Consider the following 20,204-nt stretch of genomic DNA (forward strand, 5'->3'; position numbering starts at 1 on the left):
CCATGACTCTGGGTAGGGGAGGGGACAAGAATCCTTTTTTTTTTTTTTTTTTTTTTGAGACGGAGTCTCACTCTGTCGTCCAGGCTGGGGTGCAGTGGCCGGATCTCAGCTCACTGCAAGCTCCGCCTCCCGGGTTTACGCCATTCTCCTGCCTCAGTCTCCCGAGTAGCTGGGACTACAGATGCCCGCCACCTCGCCTGGCTAGTTTTCGTATTTTTTAGTAGAGACGGGGTTTCACCGTGTTAGCCAGGATGGTCTCAATCTCCTGACCTCGTGATCCACCCGTCTCGACCTCCCAGAGTGCTGGGATTACAGGTGTGAGCCACCGCGCCCGGCCTGGAGACAAGAATCTTAAAGAGCAAGTGTGATTTACCCCATGCAAGTAATTTTAACAATCTTATAAAAGCAGTGGTTTTAATTCTTGAAAATTTTAGTAAAAGAACCACTTCTCAATTTTCCATTAGTAGTTAGCAACCATACTCTAAATACAAAATTCAGTTTTACAAACTATGAAAGACACTGTCTTAATAAAGAGCTCTATAAAATAAACAATCATCAAAAAATTTCAAGGCCAGACGCCGTGGCTCATGTCTATAATCCCAGCACTTTAGAGGCCAAGTCAGGAGGATTTCTTGAGCCTAGGAGTTGGAGACCAGCTTGGGCAACATGGCAAAACCTCATCTCCACAAAAAATAAATAAAAAAATCGCGTTTATTGGCACATGCCTGTAGTCCCAGATACTTGGGAGGCTGAGGTGGGAGGAGGGCGTGAGCTGGGGAGTTTGAGGCTGCTGTGACCCGTGATCCAACCTGGGCAACAGAGCAAGGCCCAGTCTCTAAATAAACAAAAAAACAAATAAATATTTATTTCAAATTTGGAACTTTAAACTTGCCAGTAGTAGCCATTGATACCATTACTTAGAAAGTCCCTTTAAAATTGCATCATTGAGGCCGGGCGCGGTGGCTCAAGCCTGTAATCCCAGTACTTTGGGAGGCCGAGGCGGGCAGATCACAAGGTCAGGAGTTTGAGACCAGCCTGGCCAATATGGTGAAACCCTGTCTGTACTAAAAATACAAAAATTAGCCGGGGGTGGTGGCAGATGCCTGCAGTCCCAGCTACTCAGGAGGCTGAGGCAGGAGAATCGCTTGAACCTGGGAGGCAGAGGTTGCAGTGAGCTGAGATCGGGCCACTGCACTCCAGCCTGGGAGACAGAACAAGACTCCATCTCAAAAAAAAAAAAAAAAAAAAAAATTGCATCATTGAATAAGCACAATACAAAAAGTGATGCACCAATGCACAGAATAGATGCCAGAGTCAATGAGATACTAGTAGTCTACTAATACACTAGTAAAACCAGACTACTCAAATCTTTCAGTTAACTGAAATTATTTCAAAAGTTTTCTTAGCTAGGAAGAATCAAGTGATTTGTGAAATGATCCATTAGTAATTAAGTAAAAAGAGCTACCTTTAAAAATAAAACAACATGTCCTGCAGTAATTTTAGATTTAGTTCAATTATCTATATCTAGAAGCCCATCCAATGAGAATTGCTGTTGATAGATATGATCCTCAGGCGTAACAAGAGTTTCAATTTTCAGAGTAAGAAAGGATTGTATTTGAATATTGTCTTTTGTTAAGTTTTTAACCAAAAGTTTCACCAATACATCATTACCCAGAAATTCTAAATAGTAAATTATAAGGTAATTTATTTCTTGTCAAGCATCTCATATATTATTACTGTGTATAATGTCATGCTATTTGCTGCAATTATTTAAAACGTTTTGGCCAGACACAGTGGCTCAAGCCTGTAATCCCAGCACTTTGGGAGGCCGAGGCAGGCAGATCACTTGAGGTTGGGAGTTCAAGATCAGCCTGACCAACATGGAGAAACCCAGTCTCTACTAAAAATCCAAAATTAGCCAGGCATGGTGGTGCCTGTCTGTAATCCCAGCTACTTGCGAGGCTGAGGCAGGAGAATCACTTCAACTCAGGAGGCGGAGGTTGCAGTGAACCGAGATCGTGCCATTGCACTCTAGCCTGGGCAACAAGAGCAAAACTCTGTCTCAAAAAAAAAAACCTTTTACACCTCAAGGTATGTTATCCTAAAATACATACATAGTATTGAAAACAGATATTCTAAACCTTCATAGTTCTCTAAAGTCTAGAAAAGCCAATCAAGAGAAACAGCACAATAAAGGTACCATCAAAAGACCCAGGAGAAGGATGATTGTCATAAGAGACACCAAATACGACAAGAACACCTTTTACATTATTTGTACAAGGAAAGACACCAACAAGGAGTGAAATAAAAAAGGAGAAATTTTGTATCTGGAAGTCTACTTCCGTGTTTTAGAAACAGAATGACTTAAGTGCTTTCTCCCAATCAACTGTGACAATGACATTTTTAACAGTTTTCCATTGCTAGATTTTTGGACTCATTCTTCTCAACTGATGCTCTGTAAAAAGCAATTACAGACAATGTTCCATTATCAGGAGGAAATAATCCATCCCAGGCTGGCTTTACCTACCACTCTAATGTACCTCTGATTTGCCTTCTACTTCTCCTCAATATGTGTGCAAGGAAAATGTACTAATTTTATATTTAGCCTAAATGAAGCATTATTAAAGGTAGCTGTTACAAAAATGTCAATGCTTTATATTTTTATGTACCTAAATTTAAGTGTCAGCTCAGCTACTTACTAGCTTAGTCAAGTTAATGAATCAATTTTCTTACCTCTTTCTAAGCTTCACTTTCCTTACCTGAAAATGGGGTATAACAATCTTACCTACTTTGTGGTACTGTCCTAAGGATCAACTGAAACAATACATTTACATGTTTTAGTTTCATGCCTTAGGCATAAGTATACAGTAGATGAAAACTATAGTTATTCATAAAATAATTTGGTCACTGTAAGGTTATTACAGTCAAACTAAGATAATATAGAAAATACATAACATTCAGAGTATAAGTAGACTTCTCTCAAAGTAGAGATATAATCTTTAAAGTTTTCAGTTTAACTTTTGGTTGTTACTTTTAATCAAACCATATTTCTCTGATATCCTATTATATTATACTGTTACTTAAAAATAATATATGTCCATTTATAAATAGGTTTTTTTGATTGACAGATAAAATTGTATGTATTTAGCATGTACAGCACGATGTTTTGAAGTATATACTCATTGTGGAATGACTAAATCTAGCTAATTAATATGTGCCTTACCTCACATGCTTGTGTGATTTGATTTAGAGGTTCAGGACATAAAGAGGAATGAGCAAAGAAGACTGAAAAGGAGTGGCCTGAGAGGTAGGAGGAAAACAAGATGAATGTTGAGGAGACAAAAAAAAGTGTTTCAGATTGGAGAGAATAATTAACTGCATAGAATGCTGCTAATAGGTCAATTACGATGAGAGGCTGGGCATGGTGGCTCACACTTGTAATCCCAGTACTTTGGGAGACCAAGGCAGGCAGATCACATGAGCTCAGGAGTCCAAGACCAGCCTGGACAATGTAGCAAGACCTTGTCTCTACCAAAAAATACAAAACGATTAGCTGGGTATGGTGGTGCAATGCATGCCTGTAGTCCCAGTTACTGGGGAGGCTACGGTGGGAGGATCACCTGAGCCCAGGAGATTGAGGCAGCGGTGAGCCATGATCATGCCACTGCTGCACTCCAGCCTGAGTGAAAGAGTGAGATCCTGTCTCAAAAAAAAAAAAAAAATTAAGATGAGAACTGAGAATTGACCACGGGATTTGGCAGCATGAAGATATCTAGTGACATTGATAAGAGCAGTTTTGATAGAATGGTGGGATGGAAACCTAGTTGGAGTGAGTTTAGAAGGGAAAGTGAGAGGATGAAAACTGGAAGCAGTGCATATAAATAAAATTATTGTGAGGTGCTTTGCTTCAAAGGGGAGTAAATAAGTGGAGTGATAGCTAACAACAGAGAAAGGATCAAAAGAAAGTTTTTTAAAAATGGGACCACATGTTTATATGCTGCTCAGAATGGTAGAGAGAGAAGAAAAAATTATTGGAGCAATATCTGTGAGTAGGTGAAAGGAATGAAAATTTATACACAAGTAGAAGAATGCAGACCTGCAAATTTCATCTATGGTGATAGGTAGCAAGACAGATACATGACTGCAGATACTAAAAGGTAAATGTAGTGGTGGGAACCTGTGGAAGTTCTTTCCTGAATGCTTCTATTTACTCAGTAAATTAAGCAGCAAGGTCATCAGCAGAGAATAAAGATGGAGAAGAGCTCTGAGGGTGGAGCAGCAAAGCAAAGGTGTGAAAGGCATCTAGGAGCGTAGTTGAGGGAACGGAGTAGGGACATATAAACTGATTCTCTGAAAACATAAAGGCCCACCTGGGGCTTCAGAAAAGAACTCTGTGTCCAAATCATAGGGTAGTACTGGATTGGAATAGGCAAAACCTGGAGAATGGGAGGAACACCAGTTAGGAAGCTATTTTAGTAGCCACAAGAAACAACTAGAGAGGGTTATCATCTAAAGTAGGGCAAGAACAGCTGGAGGACACCTGAGGACACAAATGTAACAGTTATTACAAAAGCAAAACCAATGGGATTTGGCAAGAAATTAGAAGTGAATGAGATAATCAATGAAAGGAAGATGGCCCTGTAATGTTGAGTGTAAAAAAACTGAATACGGCAATGCCACTGATGGACTCGGAGAACTATTTCAATACTGCAAAAGGTAGTAACCAAATTGTCAGCAGCTTAAAGCAATGAGTATAATTTTTACCTATAGAGAAGAAAGATTTGAAAAGATAAAAAGTGTTAATAGTATCAAGGAATGTTTCTGTGTTTGTTGCTGTCATCATTGTTTTCAGTGATTAAGGACACCAGGGTGATAAACTAGGTAATCAGAAAATACTAGCAATTAAAGACACAACAGAGCTTATTTGATAAAGGAAAGGAATGCTACACACATTCTGAATGACCCCAAAGTCCAGGTCTTTAACCACTACACAATACATGCTCTGTAAAATTAAGGATCTTGGAAAAGTAGTGTACATTGTTTAGCTTCTAGGGAAAACTTCAGAGTTAAAGATCTTAGAGGTGGAATTATTCTAAAGGATGACACAGTCCAAGGTATAGTCATACCTATAATTAGCTAAATATATAAATGCAAAAGTCAGAGTTTAGAAAACAAGGAACTAAGAGCAAAAAACGTATTGAAGGGGCTATTAGCATAACAGCTGAAATCACCAAAATAAGTAGCAAGGGTAAAGGACAAAAGTATAGCCAGGTGCTATCATCAAGAAAGGTCAGCAGTAACAGACTTCAAAAGAGAAAAGGTTGTTTGTTGAAAGATGGTTTAAAGAAGAGAGCATGAAAGGAGCACCAGGAAAAAGGGTGCACCACAGAAGCAGGAAGAAGAGTGAAAAAGGGTAAAAGTGTCAGGACTTGCTTCAGGGGAATACCCAAAATGCCAGTTGTGGCTAGATGGAAGGAATAGTCAAGGAAAATTTTAAAGATAAAGGGAAATTTTGTTTGGATTCATTCAACAACTACCAACAAATATTTATTAAAGGCCTACTACTCTTTTAGGTGTGGGAGATAAATCATAAGGGTAGCAAGAGAGGTGATGACAAGATGTTCTGTAGTGGGCACAGTAGGGTCTAGATTTCATTGATTCTTAACCTTTTATTTTGTTGTAAGGTGACCTTTGAAACTCCTGTGGACTCTTAAGTACAGATTAAATAGACAACCACAAAAAATGTACAGTAATATGTGGGATATAATTTTGAATGAATGAATCACCAATCAAGATCTCTAGTTCTTCTCTGGTCAAATTAACCATCGTAATATGGTTTAATTCCTCATTTCTCCTGCCATAAACTTCTGAATACTCAAAATATTGTATTCATTATCTAATATAGGAAATTATTTAGGCCACAAGCTATAAAACATAGGAAACATGCTAGAAAACATAGGTTGTGTGAATGTTGCTAATAGAACAAACTTGGATGAATTAATTTCTTTGTCCCTTCTATTGTTACTGTCTACCCTCCCAAGTCTATTTCATATACCCAACAAAAGACCTTCTGCTGTTTTCAGCAGAGGACATAGGCCTCTTTGGCTTTGTAGAAACAGACACACAAATCAGTTAGTTGAAAAACTGACTCGATGTCCTAGAGACTACTAAACAGTAGAAAACAAAGATAAATTAAACTGCCTCTACTTTTAGGAGCTCACAGTGGAAGAGATAGACAGGTAAAGACATTTTTGCCAAGAGAAAAGAAAAATAAAAAGGATACTTTTGCTAATAGTTTGGTTATATCAAGTTTCTGGTCTCTTCTTATGTGATATAAACACTGTCCGTACCAACAGACCTCCTTAAAACTCAGCGCTATTCCGGGCACACACATTTTAAAATTACATCAAAATTAGGGGTATAACTTACCATCATTTTTTCAAAGAGATCCAATACTTCCTTTTCTGACAAATTCAAAGATCGTTCATCATATAATGGCTGAGCTGCGGGAAACTCACTCATCACAACTTGAGAATCAATAGGATGTTGAATAAGAGGTTTTTCTTTTTTGACAGTAGATTTTCTAAAACTTGTAATTCGGTCACGCTGCAAACAAAAATAAATAAATAAAAAGCCCTGAGAAAAAGATCAAGAACTACTAACATGAAGAATTGAAACATCAAAACGGTACTTAGTATAATACATATCATTATGGTCTTTTGACAAAATACTATTTTAAGCAGCAAGCTCCAGTTAGAGATTGTACTATTTTGAAACCCTGAAGTAGCTCTTCAGCCTCAGAACTCTGGGGGTGAAAAGTATTCTTCAAAAGTAAAATCTAGTCCCTTGTCATTTCTGTTTTGCACAGCAAATAAGTGAAAAAAAAAGTCTCGGATCAAAGTCCTGTTGGTTGTTTCAGGGAGAATGTGTCTTTGGTGGTAAATTTAGAACTATGAAAAAAGAGAAAGAAACTAAAAAGAGCTACTGATATCCAATTCTAAGAGAAAATTATGGTAATGTTTTTCTCCTTCAAAGTTGCAAAAATTGTGACAAGTATATATGAATAATCTGTCCGTGTAGCAGTAGAATGGTTAAGAGCATGGACTCAAGACAGATTACGTGGGTTTCAGTCCAAGCTCTGCCATTTACTGGCTGAGTAACCCCGTGAAAGTTACTTGGTCTCTCTGTTTCCTCATCTCTGAAATAGGGATAATGATATTACCTACACAGTAGGGTTATTGTGAAATTTAAATAAGTTAATATGTTTATTGCACTTAACTGCTATTTATTATTGTTGTTACTATTATTTTCCCCTAGCGTTTTCTTCCCTAAAATGTTGGACCAATGAGGAAGTAAAACAAAGATAAAAACATCACCTCTTCCATTTACTGGAAATATAATAAACAGAAATTTCTTATTCCTACAAATATTATGAAAAACTTGCTATTTTATGGATATTGACTTCAAACCATTGATTCCACGTAAAATCTCTAATTAATTAGCTTGCTATTTCACATAAAGTGAGTTAATGACTTCAGTTGCATGTAATTAGGATATTCTATTTTAAACCACAAAACATGGGACATCAAAAGTTAGTAATGTGCATAAAACTGAATGAACTCAGTTTTATTATGGTTTCTGTTAGGAAGCACATGCACACCATCAAGTTCACATTAAACAAGCAGACATGTTAAATATCAGGACCGTGTATCTTCACCACCATGTTACCAGAATCCTTATATAATTACTTCAACAATACAAAGAGCATCACAGAAGTTATTACCATAGCTTATGTAAAATTATGTGAACTCATTAATGAGCATACCTTTATTTTATTAATTCAAAGAACACTTTTTTAAAACCAAAAAGTATACTTTGAAAGAAATGTGAGCAGTTTTAAGCAGCTTATTTAGGATTACAAAAGTAATTTGAGTACATGGTTGCTGACAAAGAGATGATATAAATCATTGTATTTTAGAGCTGAGAAGAAACTTGAAAAATAATCTAAACCAATCCCCTCATTTCCCAGAGAAGGTGACTTTCCTAAATTCACCAGTCCCTGGTTCCTAACCCAGTCTTCACATTAACTTAAGATTCATTTCTTCTAATCACCTTGAACTACATTTTCACATGTTCTTTTAACTTTTTGAGGGAAATTGTTGGTTTAGTTATATAGTATATCTTCAAACAACTCAAGAAAAAAGTTAAGTAATCCAAAATAAGCTGAGGATATATTCAATAGTCAAATTTCACTAAAAATATGGTGGACATGAAAGCATTTAAATATGCAACTGACCCTTAAATCAACATATCTCTTCTCTTTCCCTTCATATCACTTAATATTTACTTTTCCAGTACTAGCCTTTTTACTGAGTAGCATTAATAACATATATATTTGATCTTCCACTGTGTCTTTCACTTTTTCTAGAAAATTAGCTTTTGATTTCAGCTATACCTTGGTAAGAAAATGTAGTTGGCCAGGCGTAGTGGCTCACGCCTGTAATCCCAGCACTTTGGAAAACTGAGGTAGGTGGACCATGAGGTCAGGAGTTTGAGACCAGTCTGGCCAAGATGGTGAAACCCTGTCCCTACTAAAAATACAAATTTGCCGGGCTTGGTGGTGGGCACCTGTAATCCCAGCTACTTGGGAGGGTGAGGCAGGGGAATTGCTTGAACCAGGGAGGTGGAGGTTGCAGTGAGCCGAGATCGCGCCACTGCACTCCAGCCTGGGTGACGGGGCGAGACTCCGTCTCAAAAAAAAAAAAAAAAAAAAAAAGAAAATGTAGTTAAGCTACATACCTTCATCTCCTTTGAGCACTATCACTACTTTACATTATTTGTAAATAGGTAATTTCACATAGGTAAAAAGAAATTGTCAATGCTTAAAATACCATTTTTTACAGTTTAGCTATAAAAGAGTATATTTAAATTTTGAGCCCATAACTTTTAATAAGATATACTATGACAAATTCAGCTTTAAAATACTGGTTTTTAAATTTAGTAGCATACATCTGACCAACATAGTGAACTTAATTTCCTTTCTAATGGAAATTAATTTCCTCCAATATTAATGTTTAATATATTCACAATTTATTTGGCCATCAACAAGGGAAGCATCTGTGTTTTCCAGAGTTTAGATTCACATGGAGATTTTAGAAAACTTTTGGTTAAGGTAAATATCAGGATGATGATATGAAAATTCTGTTGGGATCTCATATAATTGTTTATGTTAATATTCGAAAAGGAAGTCACTGAATTGACAATTACTCCATTCTACTATACTTTATACATATCCAGACATTTCATATCTTACATATATCAATGCTTTTATGTCCACCCATTTTAATAAAAAGGCAACATGCATAAGTAATATAATAACATGCTAAGACCACCTTACCACATCATCTGCCAAAGTTTTTATTTGAATGTTCTATTAAAACCAAAAAGAAACAAACAAAAAAAAAACCAATCAGATAAGAGAAATTCATAAATCAAACAATAATTTAATAATTTTCATTTTTATTAACTGTAAACAGTCAAAAAGAATCAGAAAGTTCAAACATATAAACAACATATTCTTTAAAGAAAAAACTTTTTAATGATTAAAAATGAAGGTTTGGCAAAGGTGTATATGTTTGTTTTTAAATATGGCTCCCAAGTCCCAAATCAGATCCAGATCAGACGTCACTACCACAGTGCTGAAATGTAAGAAAAGATACCACAAAACCATAAGTCCTTGCATGTTATATAGAAGTTTGGAAATGAATCGTCAAGTTAAGATACCTAAATTTAAAAAACAACAACATGTACAATAGGAAAAATGTCACATTTAACAAGAATGAAATATAATGAAACAGCTTGGCCTAAGAACTGTGTTACTCCTGATGGATATTTAAAGGATACTTTTATAAATATGCTAAATAAAATTGAACTTATTTTTTAAAACTATCCTTATAAATAAATTAGAAATATTTTCAAAATATTCTAATTAAAATTGAACTTATTTGAACATAAAATTGAATATATATGAGCAACGTTATTTGAAGAATTTGAGTACAGCAATACTAAAGCAATACGAAACAATGTAGTTATCTTCCAGGATTCACGGAATAGTTCAAGACCTTACAATAATGTATGATGAGCATGAAATATAGTTTTTATTATAAATATGTTGAGGTGCCAATTGGGGTGTGATTAGGAAAGAACCAGATTTTTTTAAATTGTCTGTTAGAAATTGAATTTAATGTTCTGCCAGATCCTATACATTTATTTCTTACAACAGAAGCTGAATAATGTGTATCAACTTGGTCATGCACACTAAAAAACATAGGGCCTTCTCACTGTGGGGAGGATTCCATTATGAGTTTTAAGTAAATGAAAATTGCTTGGATCTCAGAAAATTGTCTTCAAATACCACTAACCCAATGCTATTAAAGACCATCCTCCCCACATCAGCTGGGGCAAATATACTATTCTATGTATAACTCTTTTTTTTTTTTTTCTACTTTTAATCCACTGATTCCCTCAGGGATCTAAACTTCTAGTCTCTATACCATGTCTTCATCACATCCTGCTGACACAAACCCCAATCAATCTTTACTGCCTAGGAAAAAAGTGGAATTATTTATATCAGAACTGAAACCACTTTAAGAAGGATAAATTCACCCTGCAACTCTCTTACCAGGTATTTTCTCCTTAATTTTTCTAGTGGGTTATAGAAAACTGTTTTCAACACAATGGCCAATTTCATGATTTCCTGCAATACCAAATCAGAGAGAAAATGATAAAATATCAAAAGTACCTCAACTAACCCTGCTACCATCCCTATATGTGCTTGTCCACCTGGGTTTTTGAGACAGGTTATACAGTTCTTCATGCAACTACTGCTTTCCTTCTCTTCCCATCTTTTGGGGTTATAAACTCCAGGCTAGAAACCCATCTATATCTCCAAAGCAAGAATGTAAATGAAGGGAAAATACTTTTTGCTTTAGTCAAATTATCTAAGTTAAGGTACACATATGTCTAAAATGTTTCAAATCTGTATCTCAATTGAATACATGTTGACAGCTTAATCATGGGAGACAGACACAAGAAAAAAAGCATTGCTAGCAATATTTTCACTTGGTCCTATGGGATGAGACTGAAGTCTTCTCTTCCCCTCAGTACTCTTCTTTGGAATTAACATACTTTTTGTCTATAGTAAACCACAGAGTATAGAGGTAGAAACTATTCGAGTTAGATGGAATTTGAGATAATCTAGTCAAAGTCTCTCAATTTACAAACAAGAGGGTAACGTTTGTTAGTGGCTCCACCTGCATTCCACTTGTCTAGGTTTAAGATTTCCTCATCATGTTCTCCTTCCTCTCCTTCATTTCCAATAGCCAAGCAGCTATCCAGTCCCATGATAATCATTCTGCAGTCTGCAAAGATGTGGTTCAAGCCACCATCAGCTCTTAACTAAATTTCTGTAGTGACTTCCTAATCTGTCTCCTTGCTTCCACCTTTGCTCTCCTACAGTTAATTTTGAACACAGCTGACAAAGTGATACTGTGAAAACTGAACTCACATCATGTCACTCCTTGGCTCAACACTTTCCAAGGGCTATTTTCCCTCCTAGTGCAAGTCAAAGTCATTACAATGACCTACAAGGCCCTACTGATCTGTACACTCTCCATATCCCTCTGACCTCATCTCCTACTACTGTCCCTTCATTCCCCCAGCTACAGTCACACTGACCACCTCACAGCTCCCCAGTGAGGCAATAAGCCACATGCACTGACTCTTCTCTCTGCCTGGAATGCTCTTTTTCCATGGTCCATATGGCTTACTCCCTCATCCTGCTTTCAAGGTTTTGCTCAGTGAGGCCTACCCAGGCCATCCTATTTCAAATGGAAACATCTGCCTCCCTCCACACATTCCTGGCACTCCTGAACAAGATTTAGCACATTCTAACATAGTCTATAATTTACTTCATTATCATTATCTTGGTCTGTTTTTCCAACAAAAAATATAAGCTCCACAAGGACAGGGATTTTTGCCCATCTGGTTTAGGGATGTAACCCTAATGCCTAAAGCAGTGTCTGGCACATTGAGGCTCAATAAAGAGTATGAATGACTATCATACTCCCTCCTGTTCATAAATATTCAATGCCTCCTGATGACCTATAAAGATGAATATCCTTAATATGGAATTCAAAGCCCTGTATGTTTCAGCCCTAGGCTCCCTTCTACTTCTTCCCTTATGACCCCTATTCTACAGAAAACAAAAATTAAAATCCTCTTCCCAATGCATACTCCCATGATGTCCTGTTTGTGCCCCTACTGTTCCCTTTGATTGGGAATGTCCATTTTGCTATATACATTTCTAATTCTAAAGCTGCCCTTGAATTGAAAGTTTAGTTGTTAATAAACCAAATGTGGACCCCTGGTCAAAAATAATACTGGAGAAGGAGTATGCTTTGTTTTATTCTTAAAGAATTTTTTTTTTCCTAACAGGCAACAAGAATGATAGAGTATCCCAAGGCACATAGAAAATTATACTTATACAAAAAATTATCTTAACTACTTGTGATAGAGAAACATAAAGAGAAACACCCCGCTCCTGATTTCTTGATTTGTAAATTTCATTCAACTAGAGTGGATATCCTGTATAACCACATACATTTAATACGAATATTTTCTCAGATTTCCCTCATGTAATAATCTGCTTTCATAAATATAATAATACCATTTAAAGCTCTTCGTTATAACCGTTAAGAAAAAAGAACAAATATGGTCTATCAAAAAGGAAAATTTTTAAGCCAGTATGAAGAGGCTGAATTTCAGAAGGGGTAATTTTTAGCCATTGTACACTAAACATGTATCGAAATCATTGTATAAGTTACGATTAAATGATTTGCAAACAAAATTAAAGCATTTCTGCCTCACAATTTTTTTTTGAGACGGAGTATAGCTCTGCCGCCCAGGCTGCAGGGCAGTGGCACAATCTCGGCTCACTGCAAGCTCCGCCTCCCAGGTTGACGCCATTCTCCTGCCTCAGCCTCCCGAGTAGCTGGGACTACAGGCGCGCACCACCACGCCCGGCTAATTTTTTGTATTTTTAGTAGAGACGGGGTTTCACTGTGTTAGTCAGGATGGTCTCGATCTACTGACCTCGTGATCCGCCCCCCTCGGCCTCCCAAAGTGCTGGGATTACAGGCGTGAGCCACCACGCCCGGCCTTCTACCACACAATTATCTTTCTATATTAGTCAAAAAAGAAAGGTATAAAAAGACTTGAGAATAACAACAGAAACACCAAAAAACTTTTTTTCATTTATAATGATGCTCTTCCTGAACAAGCTCTCAAAATTCATTTATGTGGATGGGTGCATCTCTCTCACACCACATGCAAGTAAACATGGATTTCACTCCTTTGTACAAACACTACAGAGCTACTATGGAGTTAAAAAATTCAGAAACAGGCCAGGCGCGGTGGCTCAAGCCTGTAATCCCAGCACTTTGGGAGGCCAAGACGGGCGGATCACGAGGTCAGGAGTTCGAGACCATCCTGGGTAACACGGTGAAACCCCGTCTCTACTAAAAAATACAAAAAGCTAGCCGGGCGAGGTGGCTGGTGCCTGTAGTCCCAGCTACTCGGGAAGCTGAGGCAAGAGAATGGCGTAAACCCGGGAGGCGGAGCTTGCAGTGAGCTGAGATCCGGCCACTGCACTCCAGCCCGGGCGACAGAGCGAGACTCCATCTCAAAAAAAAAAAAAAAAAAAAAAAAAAATTCAGAAACAAAAATGACCCCCCCCAAAAATCTTTATTAGAGTCATACCCCTGAATTAAAAGCACTGATTAAAGTCATTTTCATAAGTTTTTATTATGCAAATCTAATGATCATGCTCATTACAATAAGGGCATATTGTACCAATAAGTATAGTGACCATATATTTTCATTAAAATCAACTCTGGAAAAGCAGTAAGACTGTGCATTAGTCAAGCAATCAGAGTTTATTAAACTTCATTTATGATCAGCTATATTAAATATAACTTAGCACAGTATTATATGAATATTGTATAACTATAAAAGTATCACTCCAGAGTCTCAACCCCTTAAGACTAAGAGAAATAGCTGACTTACTTATAAACTCTAATGCTGAAGTTGTGATTGCAATGCAAGAGTCATTATTGTAAGAAAATTAAGTTTTAATTTTCTCAATCAGGCAGAAATTAACAAAAACAGCAAGATGTAAAGATTCAACTCTCTTATGGCTAATGTTACATGGTAATACAATGTTTTATAAACATCATGAAATTGGACAACTAAATTGCATATAATTCAAAAGTCTCACCATCAACTCAAAAATGTATTCGCACTATTTGACTATTTTCTTCTCTTTTAAATAAAATGCATTAAGTTGGCCATTACAATAGAGATGAAGGGTCAACTCTTTACCTTCCTTAAGTTTCTTGAGTTCCAAGAATGGCAGGTACAATAGGACACAAAAAACAACCTTCACTTCAGCTGAACAAATATTTAATCATCAACTATGCACATGTTTGTCAGGCCTCTGGGCCAAGCTAAGCCATTGCATCCCCTGTGACCTGCACGTATACACCCAGATGGCCTGAAGTAACTGAAGAATCACAAAAGAAGTGAAAATGGCCTGTTCCTGCCTTAACTGATGACATTCCACCACAAAAGAAGTGAAAATGACAGGTCCTTGCCTTTAACTGATGACATTGCCTTGTGAAATTCCTTCTCCTGGCTCATCCTGGCTCATAAAGCTCCCCCACTGAGCACCTTGTGACCTCCTCTCCTGCCCGTCAGAGAACACCCTTTGACTGTAATTTTCCTTTACCTACCCAAATCCTGTAAAATGGCCCCACCCCTATCTCCCTTCACTGACTCTCTTTTCGGACTGAGTCCACCTGCACCCAGATCAAATAAACAGCCTTGTTGCTCACACAAACCTGTTTGGTGGTCTCTTCACACGGACACGAGTGACACAAGTGAAACTGTTGAGTACTGGGCACTGGGAATACAGTGGTAAACAAGGTAAGCATGCTCTCTTCCTTTAAGGAGGTTACACTCTAGTTGAAGATCAGAAGAATGAAAGACCAACACAATATAAAGCTTCTGAGAGCTCTGATATGGTAATACTCTGTTATAATCTCCGTATGTTTTCCAAGTCAGAAAGGACCTTGAGAAAGGTAATCAACATCAACCAATGATTCAGGGTTTGATTTCTCTGATATCCCTGCCCAATCCCTATTCAGATAAGCAGCAGTCACAGAGGGAAGTAGTTACTATTCAAAGGCCTGCCTTCCAACTTTTCAGAACCTATACTCACTCCTGAGGATGACCAATCCAAACAACTCAAGGCCAATCACCTGGTAACCAAGCTGAACATTCTGTTCAGGCATTCAAATGCTTTATTATAAAGATATTTTGTGTTAGTTGAGTACCTCTCAATTGTGTTTAATTTCACCAAGAAAGCAACGTCTAATTTTATTTTTAGAACTAAGCTCAATGTACAGGTTTGAGTCTAAGATGACCTTTTAGAAAACAAATTTTCGCTTTTGCAATCACTGAACTATTTACTGTATGTACTTAAAATTACTTCCAAACATTCTTTCATCTCCTTTCTAAAAGTAAGAGTCATTTTCAGATACCTACACTTCATCTTAGGCACTGTAGTCCTCTATCACCATTAGCACTTAAGAATAGATGCTAGATCAAGTTGTGGTATGCCAGGCACTGGGAGGTATGGCCCTGCCCTCGAAGCTCAAAAGCCTAGTAGTTGAGAAGATGAAGTTACAGATATGAAGTTCCAGTTCACCACCTTACTCTGCCATTGTTAACATCTTGAACTGTCCATTTCATCATTTTAGTAGAGCAATACTTTTATATTTTTGTGACCATAAGCACACCATCTCAGAAGTACTGTCATTCAAAAGTCTCAAATTTTAACCCACCAGAGTTCTTTGCCATTACAAATCAAAATTCATTCCACCATTTTTATGACAAGAAAAAATCCTTTTGAGATTCTCTTCTCAAGATGCTCTTTCAATTTATAAAGAACAAAATATTATCTAGAAGAAAACAAATATGACATCACAGCATAGGGTTTCAGTTTTCTTCACAATGCAAAAGCCTATGCTACTTCACTGGATAATTTTGACAAATCTGTCATAACAAGTTATGCTCAATCTTAAATGAATTGTCTTGCCGTAAAGCTGAATCTTGAACTGCCAGGAGGGGTGACTATGACATGGGAATCCAGTAGTCTCTGTGTGACAAACCTGATCAGCTTCAGGACTAAGGGTAAATGGTTCAGGAAATACGTCTGCCACTTAGGTCTTTAAGAATGTTCACACTAATGAATTGGTGGAAGTCACTTAGTGCCTGAATTAAGCAGAAACAATTACAGGAATAATCCAGCTTTTAGAGTAGTAGCATCCTCTGCAGGTCTAGAAAGAATGTTTGTTTGCTTTATACTGTGAAAGGAAAATATCTTGGGCCTCTTCAAGCTGGGAACTGCCTCTCATTCTATTCAAAGTCATCCCTCTGCTCACAGAGACAGATGCATATTCTGATTGCCTCTTTTGAAAAGACTTATCAGAAACTCAAAAGAACGCAACCATCTGACTCTTACCTACCTGTGACCTGGAAGCCCCCAGTGGGGGGCCTTAACTTTGTGTTGTCTCCGCATTTCTGGATGGAACTAATGTACTTCTTACATATTGACTGATGTCTCATGTCTCCCTAAAATGTATAAAAGCAAGCTATGCACCGACCACCTTGGGCACACATCATCAGGACTTTCTGAGGCTGTCTCACAAGCACATTGTCAACTTTGGGAAAATAAACTTTCTAAACTGAGAGCTGTCTCAAACTTTGGGGGTTCACAATATTAAACCATTTCAAAAGGGGAAAAAAGTTGTGTAGACATGAAAGTTCTTCTTTGTCTATGAATAAAAAGCAACAGAAATGAAAAAGCTAGCTTTAGCCAAATACAAAAATTTCAAAACCCAACACAGTACTCTGTACATAACAGATACTCTTAGATCAATGATTTAGCCAAGTAGTGCTCTATAATTAATAAATAGATTTTTACCTTCTCTGTGAAAAAACGACAAATTTCTCAACCAAACCTTAATCAAGCACCCATTTTATACCCAACACTTTATGGCACAGAGAAGTTTAAGGATTCTTCCCTTAAGGCATTTACAGTCTAACCAGGGAGTAAAAACTAACTATATAACTATATAGGCTGGGTGTAGTGGTGCACACCTGTACTACCAGCACTTTGGGAGGCCAAGGCGGGTGGATCACCTGAGGTCAGGAGTTCGAGACCAGCCTGACCAACATGGTGAAACCCCCCCCCCTACTAAAAATACAAAAATTAGCCAGGCGTAGTGGTGGGCGCCTGTAATCCTAGCTACTTGGGAGGCTGAGGCAGGAGAATCGCTTGAACCCAGGAGGCAGAGGTTGCAGTGAGCTGAGATCATGCCACTGCACTCCAGCCTGGGTGACAGAGTGGGACTCTGTCAAACCAAAAAAAAAAAAAAAAAAAAAACGAACCATACAAAAACAAAATAACTAAATGCTAAACTATGAGTTTCTCAGGTATGTAGTTTACTTTCTTCCAAGGCACTATCTCCTGTCTTTTTTTTTTTGAGACGGAGTCTCGTTCTGTCGCCCAGGCTGGAGTGCAGTGGCGCAATCCGGCTCACTGCAAGCTCCGCCTCCCGGGTTCACACCATTCTCCTGCCTCAGCCTCCCTAGTAGCTGGGACTACAGGCGCCCGCCACCACGCCTGGCTAATTTTTGCATTTTTAGTAGAGACGGGGTTTCACGTGTTAACCAGGATGGTCTCCATCTCCTGACCGCCTCGGCCTCCCAAAGTGCTGGGATTACAGGCCTGAGCCCTCCTGTCTTATCTTGACAGCATTAACTGTTATCTGAAATGATATTGTTCACTTATTTACTTGTTTGTGCTCTTGTTTTATTTTTGTTTTGTTTTTTTTTCTTTTGAGACGGAGTCTCCCTCTCTCACCCAGGCTGGAGTGCAGTGGCGCAATCTCAGCTCACTGCAACCTCCACCTCCCAGGTTCAAGCAATTCCCTGCCTCAGCCTCCCAAGTAGCTGGGATACTGGCACCTGCCATCATGCCCGACTAATTTTTGTATTTTTAGTAGAGATGGGGTTTCACCATCTTGGCCAGGCTGGTCTGGAACTCCTGACCTCATGATCCATCCACCTTGGCCTCCCAAAGTGCTGGGATTATAGGTTGTCTTCTACTTTCTAGAAAACATATTCCCTAACAGTGGAGACCTTAACAGTCTTATTCACTTTCAGATCTCTGACACTTAGAACAGTAGGCTGGCACATAATATCTGCTCGAATGTTGGTAAATAAATTCATTTAAGTACAATAAGAATCCAGAGAAGAAATAGATAAATATAGCTTCATTGAGAAACTACAAAGAATTGTGGCCTAATTGTTGGGGAGGATCTGAAGAGCCACAAAGAGAGAAAGAGGGAAGTCAGACAAAAGGAGCAGCATTAACATTTTACTTCAGGGAAGTTGAGGAGAACAGACATATGAAACAAATGGTTCAAGTACAAGGGGATTAAATTTTGAATATGTAGGGTGGATTAGAGGCAGTCTTGAAAACCACAAGGAATAGTCTAGACTAAACTGGAAAACCACTAGGAGTTCTTATGATTTTCTGATTTGAAGACACCATTCTCCTGCCTGGAGAAAATGGTATTTTAGAAAGCTGACTTTGGGTGGCACACATGTACAATCTTTGATTTGAAACCTTTCAAGCCAAACACATCTTGGAACTCAGCATGTTTCATGTTTTAAAAAGGAATATGCTAGGTGTATCATATCTTACAAAACACGCTAAGCAGGATCTGGGGTAACACATTAACTCAAATGCATTCAGGTTTAAAAGGAAAACATGCATATTCCACAAAGCAGGATAAAGAGTACCTATACAGCCTTAAGAAGACTGGGGTTTGTGGCCAAAAGATAAGAGTCTGTTTTCAGAGCATTCATATTTTAGAATTTCAGAAAAGGGTTGTGGACCTGTAATATTTAGAATAAACTGAAGAAGGAATCAAAGGCTAAAAGGGCGGCTTGCAGAGATCAGCAAGTTGGGTCTATTCTACCTAAACAATAGTTACCATTTACTGAGCATTTATAGGCACTATGCTAAGAGCTTTAGATGCATTGCCTCATTTAAATCCTCACAATAATCCTATGTACAAGAAGGTACTGTCCTGTTTTGCTCCTCAGGAAATCAAGGTTTATAGTCATTAAGTCATCTGCCTAAATCACAAAGATAATAAATTACACAGTCCAGATTAGCATTTAGGTCGGACTAGAACACGCGCTCTAGAACCTCTATCTGTATTCTGAAATCTGTGTGCAACAGTCTTTATCAGTATAATAATACTGGTTAGAGCTCCAGCTCTTTTTCAGTCTGGGCCTTTCCATGTGCTCTTTGCTCTGCTTAGAGCACTCGCTCCATCCCACCTCACCTCTTCCTAATCATCTGGCCATCTTCTACTCAACTGTTCTGCTCTCAGCTAAGGATACAGTTGATCCTGTTTTAGTCGCCCATGGTTCCTGAACTTCCCCTTCTGCAACACATTCCAATTATCAAATCCCAATTACCTATCAATATCAGTCTTCTGTGCAACACCATAAATTCAATGTATTAAGGACCAGGTTTTTCTCGATTCCCACTGTGTCCTCAGGTTTTTGCACTATTTCTAGCACACAGTAAGTACTCAAACCTGTGATGATTGACAGAATTGGGGCTGGGGGAGGAGAGAGACAGAGGAAGAGAGCTACAGAGAGAGAATGTGATCCAGTTGCAAGATGATAAAAACAGTCTAGGATAGGAGCAATAGAAATAGATAAGGCAGTTAGTATATATAATTTTGTTTAAAATTACGCTTGTTATTGAAGCAATGTACCCAGACATATGATTGCTGTTTGTATTAAATAGAGTAATTTAAATATCTGTTGTTATGATTACTATCTTTATAATGCAAAAAGAACCTCTAAATGGCTATGATTATCACTCTGGAGATACTTCACCTCACAATGACTTGCCATCTATCTACTTCAAGTAGCGTTTACAAATAACCACATCATTTAGTTTTCTGATGTAGCTGCAAAATTAATCTGACAAAACA

General features: G+C 37.9%; 1 protein-coding gene across 5 annotated transcripts in view; it reads right to left on the reverse strand.

Annotated features, from left to right (window-relative positions):
* The window catches only part of DIAPH2 (diaphanous related formin 2), a 947,390-nt gene that overhangs the window by 885,428 nt on the left and 41,758 nt on the right, over nucleotides 1-20,204 (reverse strand). For 4 of the 5 annotated variants that reach the window (XM_033201830.1, XM_033201829.1, XM_033201827.1 and 1 more), the window contains exons 2-3: nucleotides 9,398-9,430; nucleotides 6,430-6,606 (exon numbers count right to left, since the gene is read on the reverse strand). In XM_033201830.1, coding sequence (XP_033057721.1) covers nucleotides 6,430-6,606; nucleotides 9,398-9,430 — 210 coding nt within the window. The remainder of the gene's footprint in view (nucleotides 1-6,429; nucleotides 6,607-9,397; nucleotides 9,431-20,204) is intronic. The other variant, XM_033201828.1, reaches the window with a different exon arrangement.

This window comes from Trachypithecus francoisi, unplaced genomic scaffold (assembly GCF_009764315.1).
Source record: "Trachypithecus francoisi isolate TF-2019V2 unplaced genomic scaffold, Tfra_2.0 Lachesis_group6, whole genome shotgun sequence".
NCBI lineage: Eukaryota > Metazoa > Chordata > Mammalia > Primates > Cercopithecidae > Trachypithecus > Trachypithecus francoisi.